The 19,874-nt window shown below is 38.4% G+C and overlaps 1 protein-coding gene across 1 annotated transcript; it reads right to left on the bottom strand.

Annotated features, from left to right (window-relative positions):
- Positions 1–755: 755 nt before the first annotated feature.
- On the bottom strand, positions 756–19,000 carry LOC124160113 (arrestin homolog). The gene is made up of 8 exons (XM_046535861.1): positions 18,758–19,000; positions 15,557–15,678; positions 14,489–14,620; positions 13,769–13,975; positions 7,481–7,669; positions 5,830–6,018; positions 3,810–3,978; positions 756–2,811 (listed from the first exon to the last, which is right to left on the bottom strand). The coding sequence occupies exons 1-8, from the start codon at positions 18,822–18,824 to the stop codon at positions 2,675–2,677; spliced, it is 1,212 nt and encodes a 403-aa protein (XP_046391817.1). The 5' UTR covers positions 18,825–19,000; the 3' UTR covers positions 756–2,674.
- Between the last annotated feature and the right edge of the window lie 874 nt (positions 19,001–19,874).

Here is a 19,874-nt window from a genome sequence, read left to right as displayed (position 1 = left end):
TCGTATATATAGCCATTTTTTCGACGAATGGCGTCAATTGAATAGTGATGCCTTTTACTGAGAACTTAGTGGTAACTTTTTCTTGAGTAGCTTCAGAATTTATTCGGGGTAAAAATCCCGGCTTAAAATTATATGGAACATATTTAAGCATGCCATGCTGAAAGTACCACACAAATCAAATTGTGATTTTTTTAAATCTCCCAGCAATTCCAGCCAGAATCTTGATAGATTTTTAAAGGGCATAAAAACTGGGCTATCATGTATCTCTAAATATTCCAACAAAAGGGAAACGGATACATTTAAAAAATGTAAATCCAAGCACTTATGTGGAGTAAATATGTAAATTTTTAATATTAATACAGTGATAAGGAATCCCTTTCTGTCAGGACTTACGTTTCAAATGAACATGAATTAAGAACATCATCGCAGATGTTCTTAATTCCCAGAACATCCCAGATGTTCACATCACAAACTTTCAAGTATCAAACCAATCACATAAATCATTCAAAACACATATAACATCGCTGCAAAAGAACTCTTTAAAACTTTTCGGATTATTTCGACCATCTTCTAGGTATCCTTCGAAAGAAAGCAAATACATACGATGATAAAATGCATAATTTTCGTATCCTCGCAACATCATTGTTCACATGAGGGCTAGCGCGTTTCGTTGAAACTTAATTTATTCACCCTTTTACATATGTTCAAATCTTTAAGGAGGTTACTGAGGTGGAATGGGGAAATCAGTGACACTATTAAGTTTGAGGACTTAAGTTTTTTATTGTTCTCCGTCATCGACCTCATTTCTCAATGGCGATTAAAAAACAATAGCCAAAGAAGAACACACATCAACAACAAGCAACAAAGAAAAAATCAACGGCGTAAAAGTGACGGTAAAACATATATAATCAATATTAAACAAATTTACACACAATTTAAACTCAGTTCAAAAAATTCAACAAATTTTTGTGAAACAATTATTTACATTGTGGAGGAAAACATCAAACAAAGCTCATAGCAACAAGCACACCAAAAAAACGAACGTATGCTCCAAAAAATTACATGACTGAACACGAAAGAATATGTGACAATAATTGAACAGAGGTATTTCTTTTTTTTGATAAAGAGAACACCACCAATGAGCTGAAGGCACAGCTGATGAGGATAGATTTTTTTGTTACACGCTGTCACATCCTACCCTGACTATGCATGATTTTTTGTCGATTCAGTAAGGCATGGTTATACAATGGTATTTTGAGAAGCTACTACTTCAATTGCGCTGGCAACAATGGAAGTACGGAGGCTTAAATATCGTACTTATCGCTTAAAACGAGACGCAAATACAATGTGTTATCTCAGGCGAAAATAAATACGCCTCCAAAACGGCTTTTACCTAATGGAAAGTGGGCTTCCTTACGATTAAATTACCTCATTCATTCCCAAGCCATTTTTTGGCAAAGGGAATTTTAAAGGAAAAAGTATATGAAAGAGGACCTCCACAGTCAAAGGCTTTGAATTTTTTCATTCCACTCTGCTACGCAAAGTAAAGAAATAGCCTATCACATGTAACCATCATTAAAACTGTTCTCACTCAGTCGTGCACTGAGCCATGGGGAAGTGACAACTTCTCAGGTCTTATTTTCACATGATATTTCTTGGATTTTGCGTGTTTTTCATTGTTCACTTTTTTTTACTAAGTTTTAACCGCGTTAGTCAGGTTTCCTTTAATTCTTTATTTGCATCATCGGAAAGGTGGATGATGTCAGTCATTCCGACGATGCCTAGCCTTGATCATTTCGGGTTGTGGGGAAAAATACTGAGAGAGGTCGATCGAAAATATATCGAGAGATCGACGGTAGGGATATCGATACTAAAGGTTACTGAAATTTCGTTTCGGTCGAAGTCCGCTTCAGGAGGCCCGTTCAAAGCTTCTTGCTATGTACTCTATGTCTATAGGAGGCCCGAAAAGAGTTGAACAGACAACCCGTAAGAAGAGCGCACGAAAGCACAAGCAGTGCCTGAATTGTGTTACGGTAACCAAAATAGGGAGTTGAATTAGTCTACACAGTCACCGTGGACTTTTTTTCGCTCACCGCCAACACGTAATCGGACAGTAACGGACTTTTGTGTCTCGCACTTTGGCTGGCAGGCTAAGAGATGCGGAATCACTCTCTATAGGAGAGGCTTTCCGGCGAGCCTACGCCGGAAGAGCGCGAAGAAAAGTCCAATTACTCCCCGACCCTCGCGACCGTCAATTGTTGACGCGACACTTAATCGGTGATTCGCACCTTGGCTGGTGGTCTGACAGATTGGACGCGCTCATATAGGCAGGAGCTTTCCATCCAGACTATTTAGACAGCAAGTGAGAAAAAAGGCCATTCATTTCCCGCTCCTAGATTCCGTCAATTCTCGAATCTTGGGTGACTCGCACCTAAGCTATTCTGCGAGCCTTGCTAGGAAAAGTCCTTTTCTCGACCCTCTCGACCACTCGTAACTTCTTGACGTGCCTCTTGACGGCTAATTTATCTCCCTCTCCAAGACCTCCGGAGTACTACAACGCTAATTACGGCTTTCCCCTTCACTGTTCGACCTAATCACAATTTTTAAAAGCAGGTTGCGTGTGACCTCTCTCACTAATTTCCCCCACGGTGGTGACCGATGAAGTTGGGGACGTTTACTCTGGTTCGTTGAGTCGCAAGCGGGCGAAGTCCTCGAAGACGATGTTGTCGTCATCGCCGTTGCCTCGTGGTCCATTGGCCTCGATGGCCTTGGCCTTCTTGTCAGCATCCGCCTTCATCTTCTCGGCGGTTCCTGAGCGGGCGATACAAAAGTACAAGTGAGTTTTCTCATTCTTTGGAGTTCAGGCACACTCGTGGCGAAAGTTTGCGGCGTTGTGATATAGAAGATTTTGGGACTTTTTTTTGGTTTAATGCCTTAAAGCCGGTCGTCGCAGGTGGGAGGATATCATCATGTCTTTCGATTTCCGTTTGTAATTTGTCAAATGAAATTTTTGGGAGCTCAAAATCCACCAAAATGTTTGTTGGTGATGGTCACACACTCAACATGTCCCCTCACCCAAACATCTCTTTGTCGCTGAGCCCTTGGCCTGCCAATTCACCCATTATAATCCATTGCTGCCTCTAAGTAATACAAAAAACGTATTTTAAAAATACCAATTTTCAGCTCGATTCATGACAAGCATGTTATTTGGTGTTGCGAAATATAATGGCGATATATGCAGCTGCAACATAATTAGGATTGAGTAGAAAATGAGAAATCTTGTCGTTTTATTTCCCCCAGAAGCACCTCCGGGCTAGAAAGGATGCATTTAACATACGAATGAATATAGGTACCTACAATGATGATGAGTGTACCGGGAAATATAAGAAAGGCAGCGTGGAGAGTGATCCAGAGAGTGAAAAATGGCGTTAGAGCGAAGAGACAGAGAAAGGCGAAAGGAGAGAAAAAGGGGTGTTCACAGTCGGTCTTTGGCTGCGGATTTGCCGGTCGAGGGCAAAATAGGGTTGCTTCGAAGAGGTTTTTAACAGCAGCCAAATTAGTTTGGAGAAACATCATTTTTACTTCTTGCTGCTTGCTATTTTTTGTTTATGCAATATTTGGTGTTATCTAGTTAGTTCATTAGTTATTGGTTTTCTTCTCGGGTCGCATCATGCGAGTTGTTCTTTCGATTATCGTTGGGAATTAGTCAAATGTCAGATATCAAGCAGGGAGTTTTTGCAAATAATGTCATCATCGACCCTAATGTTAGTCACCATTCGGTCACGCCACATTGGCGGTGGCATACTCACCGGGGGCAGGGTGGAGCAGCTTAAATGGCACATCGGTCTGCACCTCACCGCCGAGGGTGCCGCAGTTGAGCTTCACTCGCAGGGTGTACGAGATGACGATGCCCATGGCCTCGGATGGAGCCTTGCCCTCGGTCACCAGGGTGGACGAAGCCAAGTTCACGTCGTCGTCCTGAAAATCGGTCACCAAAAGCACGCGCATTGAATGGTGGGGAAGAAAGGGAGGAACACCACATTGTCAGAGGATTGTCTGGTGGATAGGCCATGTCATGTCATAACACAGTGATCACGTTAGAAATATAAATCAGGAGAAAATTGAGATTAAAGTCTCCAGTTCCCGAGGAAAATCAAAATTTCATTGCAAAGCTAGCCCTTTCGCTGCATCGTAAAACTAACTCAAAATATTAGAAACCATTATTTTAGATGGGATAAAACAGGGGGCTGATGAATCGGTACCTCGAGCATCGAACGGCTAAAAAGAAGAACACCCTCAGGAGCTGAGAGAACTGGCATGGAAATGTAGAAATGAAAAATAGCACATAGTAAAGATAGCATGGTGTCTGAGATTTTTCAGAGGCTGCCCGATCCCAGCTTGAGAACCTCGACGGGAGCACTCCGTCCTGTCGTATGAGACCAAACGGCCTTTGGCGCCTTTTGTTTGGAGGTAGGCTAATGCAGGTTGGACTATTACAAACGCAGTGGCGGATTAAGCAATTCCATCCAAATGTTAAAGATATTGAAAAATGGAAATCTTTAAGCCGACATTCTAATAAAAGTTTTCATTTCACCATCTTATTAAAACCATGATTAAGAATTATTTATGAAGTCCTTTAAACCACTACCGAATATAGTAATAACAATTTCGGCTGTTGTAGTTGAGCAATATTTAAAATCTTTAAGTTTTACACTCTTTTCATTACCTCCCAGTGATAATGCGTTTTAGGCTTTATTGGGTAGAAGGACCACCCCAAACTTGGAGGGGATTTACTGGGCGAAGTGCGCGGAAAATAGTTATTAAAGACCCTTCCTTTAACACTTTTCGTGCCATGGGCGTAATATTAAGCCACGTGAAACTCTTCGATGTTTTTACTTTTGACGTAATAATACGCAATTTGTCTTTTGTAAAATCGCAGTTTGCCATTTTTGAACAAAACGATAAATAATCAAATGAAAAAAATTGAAAGCAAAATTAATTCTTTAAAATGATGCCATTGACTCCATGGTCTCCAATTCACTAGGCCACAAGGGCCACATTCCTAGTTCCGAATCGCCCCACGGGCCGGATAGCAAATGCCGATGACTGAAGCATTCGATTCCAACGTCCACTGAAGTATCCGGTGGCGTATTTCTTATTTACGAACAGTTGAAAGCGACTTTGACGTGCAGTACAGCGCTGCAATGCTCCCAGCGGCGTCTCACAGAGCGAGAATCGCGCGCTACTTGAAACGAGTGCGTGGGCCGGATGAAAGCCCTCCGCGGGGTGGATCCAGCCCGCGAGCCGTATTTTGAAGACCACTGCCATAGACCATACTCGCATCCAAGATTGATTGTTGAGACAAAACACTTAGAATTGAAAACGGTGTACCGATCTACAATCTAACGATCTGATCGTTGGATTATTCTTCCTCATGGGATAATCCTCCAAATTTGTTAGAATAGCAATGGCTGATGCCTGGTTTCGCTGATGGCAGGACCCGCCCGCCTTTGTGACGGCGCGGAATTCCTCGTCCCATCCCTTCCCTTCCTTTCCTGTCCCGCCCCAGGAGGCGTCGTCGGGCTCCTATCGCGGCGGCGCCTCCTTCCTTTCTCCTTCCTGTCCTCCCCCTTCTGGGTGTAGAGGTGAAAAGCCCGCGCTCACAGACCCTGTCCCGGGAGTGTATCCTCGCGAGCCCGCCCTAGCAGTCTCGTTCCATCTGTACTGATCTACAATGCTATGATCAGTTCATTAAATATTATAATATTGGAATAAAATGATTGTTTAAAGAAGCAATAGCACATAGCGCGAACCCTGACTCCAACTCACCCTGAGGTGCCCGTCGAGTGCGATTCCATGCCTGTCCTTGTTGGATGAGGCGAGAGGCACGAGGTAGAAGGTCTTGTTGAGCGACGCCCCGGGCGTGATGGGGCAGCCCTCCCTCGTCTCCAGACCGGCCACGTGGCGAGAGAACTGATTGTTCACCATCGTCACCTCACAGTGCTGAACAATCATCACCTGATAGGAACACACGAAGGAAAAGAAATTAATTATCATTGAAAGCTTCTCGATATCCTTCAAATCTCTGTCAAATAGTAACTACGAGTATATCATCTTTTCATTTATTATAATAGGTCGTCGTCGTGTTGTTTTTTTATGGTTGTTCATTATATTTTTTGTGGGGAAGATTTTTGTCGTCGCAACGTATCTTTCCCTTACAGCTCCGGATTTTTATTATTGATATTTTTCATTATTAAATAAAATCCGAATATTAAAGCACGATAAAGAGGAATTTTTTCATGCTGAAAAATTCATATAAGGAAAAACTCAACTAAATTTTCATTAATAACAACGCTTGAATCTTTGGATTTTATTCTTAACGCTACAACGGTAGAACAAGTATTAAGTACACTTTTTTATTTCAAACGAGAGATTATTTAGAAATTTAATAAATATTACAATAAAAAAAGAATAGGATTTGATAAATGTCAATAAATTCAATGAAACGTCGACGTGATTCGCAAGTAAATATTTAACTGACGAGAGAGAACATAGCAAAAATATCGTCTTTATTTTCATCTATAACTTCATGCTACTCCGAAAGCCGTGTCAAAAAGGTTCTCGCAGAACGAGAAAGTGAAAAAGAACTCTGATGACGTCACGTACTCTTGAAAAGTGGGTGGTAACTTTCGAATTTTCCAATTCAAATGTACGACAGAATGAGGATGATTCTTTTTTATCATAATTAATCTTTTTCTTCTCCATACACGGAATTGTTTTGATGTATTTGAATGATCTGACTGAACTTTCTTATTAATAACATCAGTGCAATAGGGTGGTTTCCTATTATTTTTTATTGTCTAAATCGAAAGATTATTACTCCTGGAGTACGAATTTCACACTTTCAGATTTTTAAATGGTGATATCTATTTTTTTCGATTAAATGGAAAGTGAACATTTTCAAGCAAGCGAAAACGCGACGGCTAAGTATGAATGCTGGGAAAAGCCCGTGTGATGTCATTCTGGTTCTGGCTGCCGTATGAGGTCACCTTGGTGGGAGGCTATGAGCGCCGCAACGATGCAGGCTGCTAGCAGGTAGCACTTGGTTGAAATACGAATTATTAAGAAGGAAACTTTCCGACCATAAGCAATTTTAATAAGTGATTATTAAGAGATGTTTCCCTGAGCTGTGTGCCTCATGCATGCATTGGTAATCTCAGACGATGTAAAACTCATATATTATATATGAGTTTTAGAGGGCGTATAGAAACTATGTCCTGTGACGTCACGTGGAGCGGCATCGCATGGGCGCCAATCTGGCCTTTTTCAAATGAGGTTAAAATTGACCATTGCCATTCGTCTAAACTGGGATTTCTACAAACCAAATAATTAGTATATTATGAATACACTAATGGTGGGTAAGGAATCGCAATCAATGCCTTTTGTTTTCTTTGATGAAGGATTCCTATGCAATTCTCACCTTGATGTTCTTGACGGCCTTCCTGGAGTTGTTGCTGACGATCACGTTGGCGGTTACCTTCTCGCCGTGGTAGTAGATCTCCTTGTCCAGCGTCACCTCCAGGTTCAGCTTACCCTGAGAGAAGGTGAACCCCTTGGACACGAGGGAGCTGGGCAGACGCTGACCCCTGGTTGGGGGAGCATACTGGATCTGCAAACGGAAGAGGGTATTCAAGAGGGTATCTAGTTGTCAAGTTCTCAAGGGACGTTTACACGGTACATTTCAGGGGTCACATTTAAGGTGGATGTCATAAAAATGGTCGGGATTTCATTTCCATTGTCATGAAAAAATTGAATGGGACTACAGAAAAGGATAAGAAAAAATCGAAGACAGTCTGATCTGAAATTGTGCTGAAAACATAGAGGAAGAAAAGGTATTCAAATAAAGAATGAATTTGGTGTCGAAATAATCATAATTATTCGTCAAAATAATGCTAGCACTACTAGATAGGTTGAGCTTCTTGTGATTTCCACCATGAATGTGCTTCCACAAATGCAACTTCCACAAATGCAACTTCCACAATAACCTGATCATCACTTATGTAGGTTAGAGGTAATTCTTTGTTTAGCTCAGGGCGTACAAAATGTCTGAGGGTTTAGAAGCCTTGATCGTAAATCCGTAAGTAAGAATCTTGTCAGTCCAACATAATGATTCCTATTGATGATACGAATATGATATTATTAGTGTATTGATTGCAAATAAAATTTTGAAAATCAGATTTCCACCAACGCAATAAATGAAAGTGACGTCGGAAATAATTAAAATATCCGATTGTGAAAAATTTAAAAAGATGGCGTCAGGGTGAATCGTCGAGTTATAATTTATTTGCTAAACATATTTAAATAATAAATTTTAAATAAGGATTATTAATACCCTATCAAAAGAGGGAAAATTTCCGACCTTAGGCATACGCTTCAATAGCACACACTATGACCAATTTGAGAGTCTATTTCCCTATTGTAATGTTTGTATTCGATGAATTTTTCTTTGAGCCACTAATTCTAATCAAACTGACTTCGTGTTCTTTGGCTGATAGGTCAAATAACGATTCACAATGGGCTGAAATCGAAAACCGGCGGCCAAAATCCCTGTAGGTGACTGTAGTGGTGACAAATTAATGAATCTTCTTGCGATTTACTTTAAAGATGCAATTAAACGTATTGAGGATGATGCAGTCACAATATTGCTTATAATGCCAATAACGATTTCAAATGGGAAAACGTTATGATGTCATAGTTGTCAGGGGCGAGTCGGAATTTTGCTACGGGAACATCTGGGCAACTTTCTGGATGGTTTCATTAAGGATGGTTAAAACCGGCGTTGGTTTCAGGTAATTCTTTGTTAAGCGCTCCTTTCCCGTGCGGTGTATTGACGTTGATCACGTGGTCTGATGTACTCGTGAGGGTTCCTTTTATGATCTTAACTCATGAAGGTCAGAGCGTCGCGGGAAGCATGCGCGCCCCTTGCAGATCGACGAGTAAAATTCGAAGCTCCGCAAGTGTTCTTTCCCCATCTCAATGTATTTTACAAAGGGTTTGAGAGATTCAATGTGTTTAAATTAGCCAGCACCCTTTCCTATAAACAGATGACTTATAGGCTCGACGGATGGCAAGCTCAACTAAATAAGCGACACATAAATAGAGGGTAGATCCCCATAAAATACGTCATTCGAGCAGTCAACGACTTATAGCTGACATTTCATTCTGTTTGCGGCTTCATTAACTGTCACTCGTATAGCACTGGATTTACGGTGGAAATTTTTCGTGCCAACTACTTTCGCAAAAACTCTTGAAAGAATTTAACATAAGAGAAAATACTTCGGGAGTTAGTTGTAGTAGGTTGTAGCTTCCAAGAAACAATAGACTTCTAGTTTGAAAATTGACGCAGCTGAAAGCTTATGCTAGATGCCATAGATAAAAGTTAACTTTATCAAAATTGCTCTTGAAAAACCGGAATAATTCCGTACTGAGTTTCTATTTGTTCAGTGCCATCAATCATAATTTTTCATAAATATTATACATTTATCATAAATTTTATGTCAATTTATATCACACATATGGCTCAATATAAATACGATGGTGGTTGGCGTAACATGGTGAAACTCCTTCATGATGCACAAAGTTTAAGAAAAGACTTCGCTGTTTCACAAAATAAGCGACTTATTTTGTGAAACAGACTTTTGTCTATGAAGTATGAAGTTTGTATGAAGTCTTTTCTTCACCTTTGTGCAGCATGGCTCAATATGTTATAGTTTCGGATAATTATTCTGAAAATTTTATTCAACATCTTTTACTTTCTCATCTTTTGTAATTATTTCATAGCCAATAATGTAATCATATGTGTACTAGCATCAGAGTACCAATCCAGCACGCTGCATTCCACATTTCTCCGTCTTTAAATCGTGGCAATATATTTTCTTGACTCTGAATATATCAATTCGGCTTTTCGCTGCCTTTAACAATACCTGTAAACTACTTGGTAGGGCGAGAATGAAACGTGTCGCTGCCTTTGTACCAGTCGGTCTATCCATGACGCGTCTTTAAGAATTGAAATTGTCAACGTGGAATACCTTTTTTGCCCATGAATTTGATATGAATTTAATCAATTAGATACATTTCTTCATTAGAACTATAATTTTTTAGTTCATTTACTGTCTATTTCACTTACGTGCTGCTTAATTTACGCCATCATTTGTTTTTTTTCCACCACTCATGATATATCTCCTATTCGTTCACATATAATTTAAAATGTATAGTCTCAATCTGCTGGAATTCCAACATAAAGATGTAAATGAAACATTACTGGTAGTTCTAGCGAGGATATCATATTTTTCTTGCCGCAACATGTCTTTAACGTCGTGTATTCATGGTACAAGGCTTACAGGAAGAATGCCGAGGGAAAATTCGTCATTATTTCGTCATCTCCCAAGCTGAGAATTTTCGATAATCTAAGTATTAAGAAGCAAGAATATAGACGCCTCGGTCTGGGAGGTCACGAAAATCTTTTGCATGATCTGAGCATGCGCAAACTAAAATTGAAGTAACTTAGTTCAATATAAGCTTTGTTCACCTTCTTTACCGTCAAGCAAATTAGAAATCCCGTTTATTATATTCTCTTTTATTCATCAAATTGACTTTTGTAGTTTTCCACGGCTTTTATTTAATTGCACACAGGAAAAGGTTTATTTTTTTAAAATTGAGAGGCACCCACTTGATTTAAAATAGAACTAGTAGGCCACCCTTGGATGGATGCATAGAATAATTTCATGATATAAGCGGGGATCCCGCAGAAAATCATAATATATAAATTATGAATATTCCCGTGGCAATGACTTGTGTCCTATGTTTTTGAATTAATAAGTGAGACAGGCAGAATTTATTCCAAAACTAAAAAATGTTTATTAAAATCAGATAGTTTAAGGCCAACGACGCTAGTTGGTAGCAGTTATGACGTATTAAGATAAAATAGTCCCCTAAAATCTAGGGTGTCATCATTAATTTTAGCTTTAAAAAATATTTCATTATTAATTTATGAATAATTTATTTTTCGTTGTCTCCTTTCTGCACTTGAGTTAGTCACTTGAAAGTGGCATAAGCTGCCGTACAGTTCAATAAAAATTGTGTGAATGTGCTAAGTTAATAATATTAAAAATACTTCTCAAGCGGATTAGGGAAAATACGTGCCGCACATTTTCAAGGATGTCCACACCACCTGCTTTTTTACTCGGTGTGCATTTCTTTTAAGGAAAAGGAGGATTCTCGGAAGAATGTTTGTAAACAACCAAAAGCGATTGGTTTCGTAACTGCAAAACCGTAGTAGATCCGGTGAAAAATGAGAATTACGTCGGCGAAAACGATTTGCTTGAGCGGAGCGGGCACTAGTTTTGCTTCCCTCCCTCGCAATACCCTTAACAAACCCCGCGGTCGGCCAAGTGTGTCTTTCCCACCACGCTCCCACCAATGACCACCTCCTCGCCGCGGGAATCCTGTTTCAGCATTATTCAGGATTCGCAGAGCGGGAATTGGAAAACAAAGGACGAAGAAGGAAAATAGAAATGGAATCTATTTTCCCTCTCCGATTCACACACGTCCAGTTTCATCCTCGGAATACACTATTTATACTCCGGATTCCACTGGGCCAAAAGCTTATTCCGAGCCGAAAAAAGTCTGTGTTCCACGTTCTTTATATCGAGGAAGCTATTTATAGTATTTTTAATGTACGAATGTAAACATGGAAGTAAATTTAAGTAGTACAAGCCTAAACGCTTATGGATCAAAACTTCCTCACTGTTTGCAAGATTTAACGTATTTTGAGTGTCAGGAGGTCTGTAATTCCTTGGTAAAAAGATATAAAATGAACTTGTGCTATCCGAGAGGAAAATATATAAATGGTAACTGTTGGAAAATGTATATTTAGGTATTAAGAACTTAATGCGTCAATCGTATTTTTATTTGGTTCGTAAACACTGCCAAGTTTAGCGTCATAAATTGAAGAAGCAAGAAAATGAAAAACTAAATTACTCATTTTACACTACTCAAACAAATGTTTTTCTCTAGCGTTGAATATTTCTCTTTTTATGCTCCTGTACTAGTCAAATTATTAACTCGATCAAGGCACAAAATAAATAGTACTTAATTATTCTGTTGAGTTATTGTTTTGTAAATTTTAATCTACAATATAGTTCCTAAAACGGTTTGATGAAAACAAGATCATTTAAATTATGAAAATAATTGGAACTCATATACAGATGGGAATTATTTCTGCAAAACGCTTACGTCAAAGTTAAACTACATTATTAGAAATACATAAACCTATGTTTTGTGTCTGAAAAAATCGTTTGAATAAAATATTCAGTGAGGGACTTGACATTTGTTGTTTAACTTATTATGTCGATTTTTTCCTAAAAGTAGCGAAAGCGGATTTCAATTAAATGGGGAACTTGTATTATGGAATGTTACAATGTTTGCAATCTGTTAAGTAGTCTAGTGGCTCGTTAATTTTCCCTTATAACATTTTCATCTAGTCTGTTTACTCGGATTGCGTTGAAATTCTGTTTTTGTGCTCATAATAACCCAATATAGAAGGGCATATTTAAACTCGTACTTAGCTAGAAGTGGTTTTTTTTTAGTGGAGGCTTTTATTGGCAAGCAATGGCTTATATTTTTAGAAAAAAGTGATAAACCGGAATCGTGTTTCGCAGTAATTTGCTTTGCTCATTACGTTTTTACTCCAAGATGCAAAATAAATAGTACTTAACAAATGAAATGTGGAAAATTCTTTTGCAAATTTTAATGTACAGATTGTTTCTAAAACGGTTTCATGAAAACAAGATCATTAAATTATGAAAATAATTGGAACTCATGTACAGATGGGAATAATTTCTGCAAAACGCTTAAGTCAAAGTTAAAATACATTATAAATCAAAATACATTATTATTATATTAAATTATATTTTGTCTCTTTTAGGCCTGGAAAAATTATGATGATGAATTTGAAAAGGAACATTCCTGGGGGGTGAAAATTGGAAGAGGTAGACTTTAAATCGTATCTCAGCTAAATTTGCTGAAATGGGGCTGCACTAAGCAAAAAGGGTAGTAAACTTTCACTCCACAGTTAACTGCCCAAATAGGCAAATAGGCAAATGGTAGGAACGGGATTTCAAGTAAATAAGCTCATAAGAATCCAATAGCCATGCAAAATCCCCTGGACCTCGTGCTTGCTTTTGCGAAGTTTTAAAGATGATAAAAATGTCCACAAATCATCCGATCGAAGCATGATGCTTTATCCACTTCATCACCGGCATATTTGTGCCCTGAGTCAGTTTCAATTCCCAATATGTGGGCTGTGTTAACAGATGTCCCGAAGAGTGATAAAATTGGTATGCTCCTCAAGAAGCAAGAAAATGCCTGGACGCACTGATGAAAAACTAAATTACTCATTTTACACTTCTCAAACAAATGTTTTTCTCTAGCGTTGAATATATCTCCTTTTATGCTCCTGTACTAGTCAAATTATTAGTTCCATTCAAGGTGAGATGTGGACGAAGAAGTATGCTCCGGCGAATATGGGGGAAAATTTGTATTGCGTGGTCTATTACGTGCTATCACAATGAGACGGATATGATTAATTTCCGCAGTATAAGATATATATAGTTTATAAAATTCCCGCACGTAAGAGGGCACAGATCTGGCCGTTTTCAAGCGCCAATGAGCTTTTCATTAATACTTTGTACAGATAGGCGATAGTTACCTTCTTGATGGCGAGGGTGACGGAGGATCGCTTGTGGCTCTTGTCCTCAGAGTGGTCGCCGACGTAAGTCTTGATGGCATACTCGACGCCGAGTGGCTTGCCGTTGTCATCGTCAGCGGCCTGCAGGGTTACCGAAGATGGGGAGTTGTCGGGGAAGTGGAAGGTGAAGGGAAAAGCATTTGCTCCGAACTTGGAGACGAGGCGCTCCTGCGAGGAAGCGTTTGGAAAGGGGAGGAGAATAATAAAGAGATTTCAGATTTAATGCTATAAGATACAGAACATATGATATAGGCTTAAGAGATTTTAATTAATGAGGAACGTGACATTCATTATTTCAACATAATAATAATTGATTAGAAATGGGCAGCATCACAGAGGATACAATCAAAATGGAATAGGGTCAAGGGCCCATTCATCAAATTTTTTATCTCTTTTATTTTTATCCCTAGTATTTTTCATACAATTTACGATCACATTTAGTCCGCTTAAACCAAATACAATATTTAATTTAAATATGCGCCGGTAAAATATGATGATTCTGTAACCAAACCTTCAACAGTCGAAAACAATAAAATAGCAATGGGTATCAAGTGTAAGTTATCCTATTTATTTATTTATTTAAGGTATTGTTATTCAAAATACCATTTTTTTCAATCAATTGATTGAATGAAGATTGACTTCACATGCGTACAATTACCGAAGTTTTCAATGCAATAATACCTGGATTTGAGTCAGCTGGGCCTTTTCGCTTGGTTTGGGTGCAATCTGCGCCTTGGCCAACACGAGCTCCTTGCTGAACTTCACTCCCATCACCTCATCCTCCTCCCGCCCGAAGCGGTAAGTTGCCGTCACCTAAAAACAAGCGAGCACATCATGAGGAATTTTCCCAAGTTCAAAACTAAGCTGATATCGTTAGCATAAAACGAGGCTCAATATTTCGTATTTGATGATCAGATTTACAAAATTGACTTTATTGGGGATAATAATTTACAAAGGAAAAAATTTATTCCGTGCTTGCTGCGATTCATTTTTCGATTTCCAAAATTACATAAATTTCAAAATTGGTGTGGTAAGATTTATCGAGAGAAAAATGGATTTCTAAACAGGTGCATTTGGTGTTATTCTTGGAAAAAAATTTGAACTAGTATTCACTTCAAAATAGCGGCACGTAATAGGCATTATTCTATCTTCCTCATTGAACTACAAGCCGAAATTAAATATTGTGGTTTATTCTTTAGAAAGTTTTTGGGTATATTTTATACAATGTTAAAAATGTATTTTAATATTTTCTAGCTATGATTTTAATTTTCTATCTGAATAAAATTTCAACCTGAACCTTGGTTGTAAGGAATTCTTCGCAGGAAAAATGTCACATTTTATTTATTTATTTAATAGACTTACTTACCACCTTGGCCTCTTAGTGTATTCAAACTATTTCTAGGAGTGTAATTTTTTATTTGCCTTCAATTAACCAGGCAAATACGTAATACCAATGTTTTGGAACTTTGATTTTCCATTATCTATTATTATAATTATATATTATTATTTCCATTTAATCCAAAGAGAGGTTTGTAGTTAGACCGTTACCAATAGTTATTGCATATTAACCGTAAATAACTCTCGGTATGAAAGCCTTGATAATGGAAAAATAAAGTTCCAAAAGGAAAGTTCCTTACATGTTTCCTTGATGAATTAACACTTAAAACTAACTCCAGGAAATAGTTAAGCTCTTAAGTAATTTATTCATAATTCATGCGTTTCCATGGTTCCTGTTGTTGTGGTACTCACCTGACCGAATACCTTGCGTCCCTTAAGGTAATCGCTCTCCACCACGATGACTCCGTCGATGGGGTCCACATGGTCGAGGTGGTCCACGAAATCGCGCTTGCTGAGGTACACTGTGAGTTTGCCTGCGAAGAAAAAAAAAACAAGGTCAACCTGAGTTTTAAAGAACTGCTGTATGTACTGTATGTTGCGCGGTATATATGAATGGCAAAGCTGTTCCATTTTTCCGGTAAAAAGTATGCTGCTTGATTTAAAAAAAAAAACTATTTTTATGTAGCCATTTATGCTGAGAAAACTTTATTTCTAGATTACAAGCTCAAAAAATCCTCCCTCATACAGTATTTATACTAATTTCCTTTAAAAAAAAAAACTAACACGTGCTTTGTTCGAGGAATCCAGTCAAAGGTCCACTGAGAAACTTTTTTCCACATCTTGGTATGCCCTCATTATTACGGGCACCAATTAGCAATCGCACCAATTAGCACACGAAAAGGTTTCCATAAATTTAAAATTTAGCCATTTATTTCGAAGTTGGTAGATGTTTCCGTCGTTTTCAACAGCTTTTTCCATTAAATATGTAAAAAAAATATATTTTTTCTGAAAAATTTAAGGTTTCATCTGTCTTTCGTCCATTAAAGTTATGTTGGAAGGTATGGGGATGAAAAAAAAGGTCATACCCCACGCTCCAAATGACATATAAATGGACCTGACTTGAATCAGGCGAGTGCTTTAATAATTATGTCATGCTTAAGAAATTGTAATTAGTACATGAAATATTTTCAAAGGATGTACCCTAAACAGTCTCTATTATGAAATATTTACTGAAATGAAAATGTTATGCAGCCTCTCAAACTCAAGTACAATGTTTTTTATGCAAAAAAGAGCGACTGATTGTCCGAGATGTTAACTCGGAAATGTTGTGTCGTTCGAGAAGAGAAGTAAATTGTTGAGGAAATTGGGGAGGGACGGACGGATGGTTTGGGTGGAGCGAGTAGGGAACAAGTTGAGCATTGGAGGGAAGAAAAGCGGAAATGAGGGCTCATTGAAAGAAAGAAATATTGAAAGGGAATTGGCCTTGAACGTGAAGTTTAAGGAAAAGTTGACTGTGGAAGAGAGGATTGTGTATTCTTAAATTAAGTGCTCAACGTTCGCGTACCTTAATCTATATGACACCCTAATTATAGCAAATTTTCCATTTTTTCGCTACTGAATAGCAATGTCTAAAACTGTAGCGGTATAGTTTTTGTGGTCGTATGAAATCGTTTCAGGCTTGAATCGGTGGAAATGCGATATATCCATGGTAATATATAAACAACAAATGGTAATTTCCACGATTTAATGTATAACTCCTCTACCGACAATGGTTTAGACACTCTATCACCCTAAGGTATTTTGAATGGCAATTGAAAATGACAAAAGGCGTCGATAACATGGTAGGTAGTGGTAGGAGTTGAATATTAAAGTGTGGAAATTGCCATTTTTTGTTTTTTATTTTACCATGGGTTTTATGGTCGTGCAACCTCGGATTTTTTGCGCAAGATATTAAAATTTAAATGCAATTGGCAGTCGTATACCCAGATCATTTTTCAAATTCTCCTCTGTCATACGCAAACTAAAGGTTCTGGCTCATAAGTCAAAATATAAATATTGATTATTCGTGGGCCTCTAAGTATGTGATGAATTGGACAGTTTCTCTGAATGTCCCAATCGAGTAATCCTTGACCTTCATCGATCTGCAGCAATTCTGCATGAGAGTCTGTAGAATACTGAGTGTGATTATTGAATGTAGTATGGAATATGAGTTCATCTGGCAGCCAAATATATAGAATTTTAGCTCTGCAGAGGGCTTTGATTTCTGTTTGCAAATAAAAATGTGTGCCATCACGACTTGGAGTTGGGAAATGTCGTGTGGGCGAATTCTCAGAGGGCGCCAGGCCGTTCGAAACCTCTTTGCTAGCGGTCGGCGCATTAGGGTAATGGGAAAATGAAACGCCTAAGGTAAAAAAGGACTTGAAAATTCAAGGTTTCTCTTACGTAATGCGATTGCTTCCTAAGCAAGACTGGTCGAATTTCTTTTCAGAATTTCCTGTTGGATTCAGTTTTATGGTTTTGGTATTTAACGTGGAGAATAAGAAAATTTTCGAATCCACGGCCACGCTTCTTATCCGGAAGTTATTTAAATCTTATGAATGAAATCAGCTGATCTAATTGAAATTAGGTTGTAGATAATGCTCACTACTATTATTTTTAATATTTATTACCTTAAAATAAAAATTATAAAATCTCACTGCAGGTGAAAACATTTGTTGGAAATATTGAATTTTTAACATTCATGGCATTGTATAAAGTTGAAGTAGCGTACATCATTTTATGTTTAGGATAAGAAGGCTTTTCTGGTAAGACACCTCTGTAGAAAATCCTAGCTTGCATCAGTAATTTTTGTCTTTACACCTATAAAAGAAGAGTCTTGAGAAGCCATTTCGTCAATGACTTGACGGCAACTAAAGGACAAAGTGTTGATTATCGATTAAAAGAAACCATTGCAACGAGCCGCATGAAAATAATTAAAGATCCACTGGTATTTAACGAATAAACAGTCAATGGAACGAAATATGTAGCAAATCACATCAATGGGTGTATTTTTTTCAAATTTTTTAATGTTTAGATATTACCATTTGCTTGAGGAAAAATTAAAGAAAGCTTTTTCGCAAACGCTAGAAGTAATTTCAAGGGAATCTAGAAAATGTAAAGTATAAATACTTGTGAAAATATTAAGTATGCCAGCAAACTTTTCTGGATCCACGAAAGATGGTCCGAGATGGAGTGGTGGTAAGGTACTGTGTCACACCGTAAGCCAGAGAAGAACTCGGTGAATAGGCCTCTCTGTGAGGCACACGGTAAGCATTTCTTCACAGCAGCAACATTTCTCAAATGAAGATCAAAAAGACTTGGGACCGGCCAATAATATTGCGGTGAGGAGGAAGAAAACCGAGTCGGCATTCAGACTCGGGGCAAGGCAATGGAGAAGGAACAATGGCAAACGATGTGACCATCAAAGCTGTAGCGCAATACTTTATCTCAGGCAGTGGAAAAATAATGACTTAAAATGTTAATAATTTTAAATATGATATTTTGTGAAGTTCTGCAAAAGGAATCAGGTTGAGTATAATCACTTGAATTTTTTTTATATCCGAATGGACTTACCATTTGGAGTTGTTTTCTTGAAGACCTTTACGGCAACCACGGCTACTAAGAACAAGAAAGGTATCATATCGTGGAGATAAGAAGTGTCCTGCGGACGCCGGAGGGATGAGAAAACGAAGTTAGACTCGCTTGGCAGCTGTCGCTCGACTGTAAGCAAATGTTGCGCAAACGTTGACTTGTCTTTGTTGTTCTTCGCCTACTGCTCCTCCTTTGTCTTCGCAGCTGTGAACACACCCTACGGTTGGAACTGGACACGCCGCGCTCCTTATATACCGCACCCTGAGAGCACATGTGCGGCTTTACTTTGTCACATGCTCAACAAACTCCCTTTCTCGGCCTTTCTGCACATTCCTTCCCCTTTTCACCCCTCAACCCCCTTAGCATTACGTGGCGGAGGAATTCCAACACTTAACCCTACTGCCGACTGAAAATCCGTGTCTCACACATGCTAACTGTAAAGCGTTTTCCTTTTCCTCTCCCCATCTTGTGTTGTTGTCGTTAAACACGCATCAGTAGCACTCGGTTGGAATGCGAGTAAAAAAAACTCTCATATTTCTCCTTCCAGGAACAATATCGATTGTGAATAGTTTCTTAAGGACTTCTAAGATTGAAGCTCAGACACAGCGTTCTGTGTGATTGATTGGAGGAACAGATGTGTTGGAATATTCAAATATATTTCAATGCACTATTTACCCTTTTTATGGACAAACAAAACAGCTCCCGCATGTGTCTGAGCTTTGAAGGCATGTTCACATTCAAGTTCATGCTGCAGTCAATCAATGAAATGAAGTTATTTAAATGTGTTAAAATATTTCTCTTCAATGAATTTGAAATGTTGAAAAATACTACACATAGTTAGGTACAGTCCCCTTGAAACTGTCATTGAAGTGATGTAAAGGTTGGGATCTGGAATTCATATGTAAGGGTACACTACATAAACAATGTCGATTTTTTTTACCTTCCAGGAAAAATGTGCCAATTAAAAGGATACATGCTGCGGATGGTGAGATTCAGTTCCTCTAAGACTATTGCCTTCTTTTAGTCTCTAGTTCCATATTTTTCTTCTTCTCGAATAACAATCCTTGTCTCACACATTTCCAAAGCGATTTTCCTTTCC

The sequence above is a fragment of the Ischnura elegans genome, chromosome 6 (assembly GCF_921293095.1).
Source record: "Ischnura elegans chromosome 6, ioIscEleg1.1, whole genome shotgun sequence".
NCBI lineage: Eukaryota > Metazoa > Arthropoda > Insecta > Odonata > Coenagrionidae > Ischnura > Ischnura elegans.
This window is presented reverse-complemented; position numbering and strand designations above follow the sequence as displayed.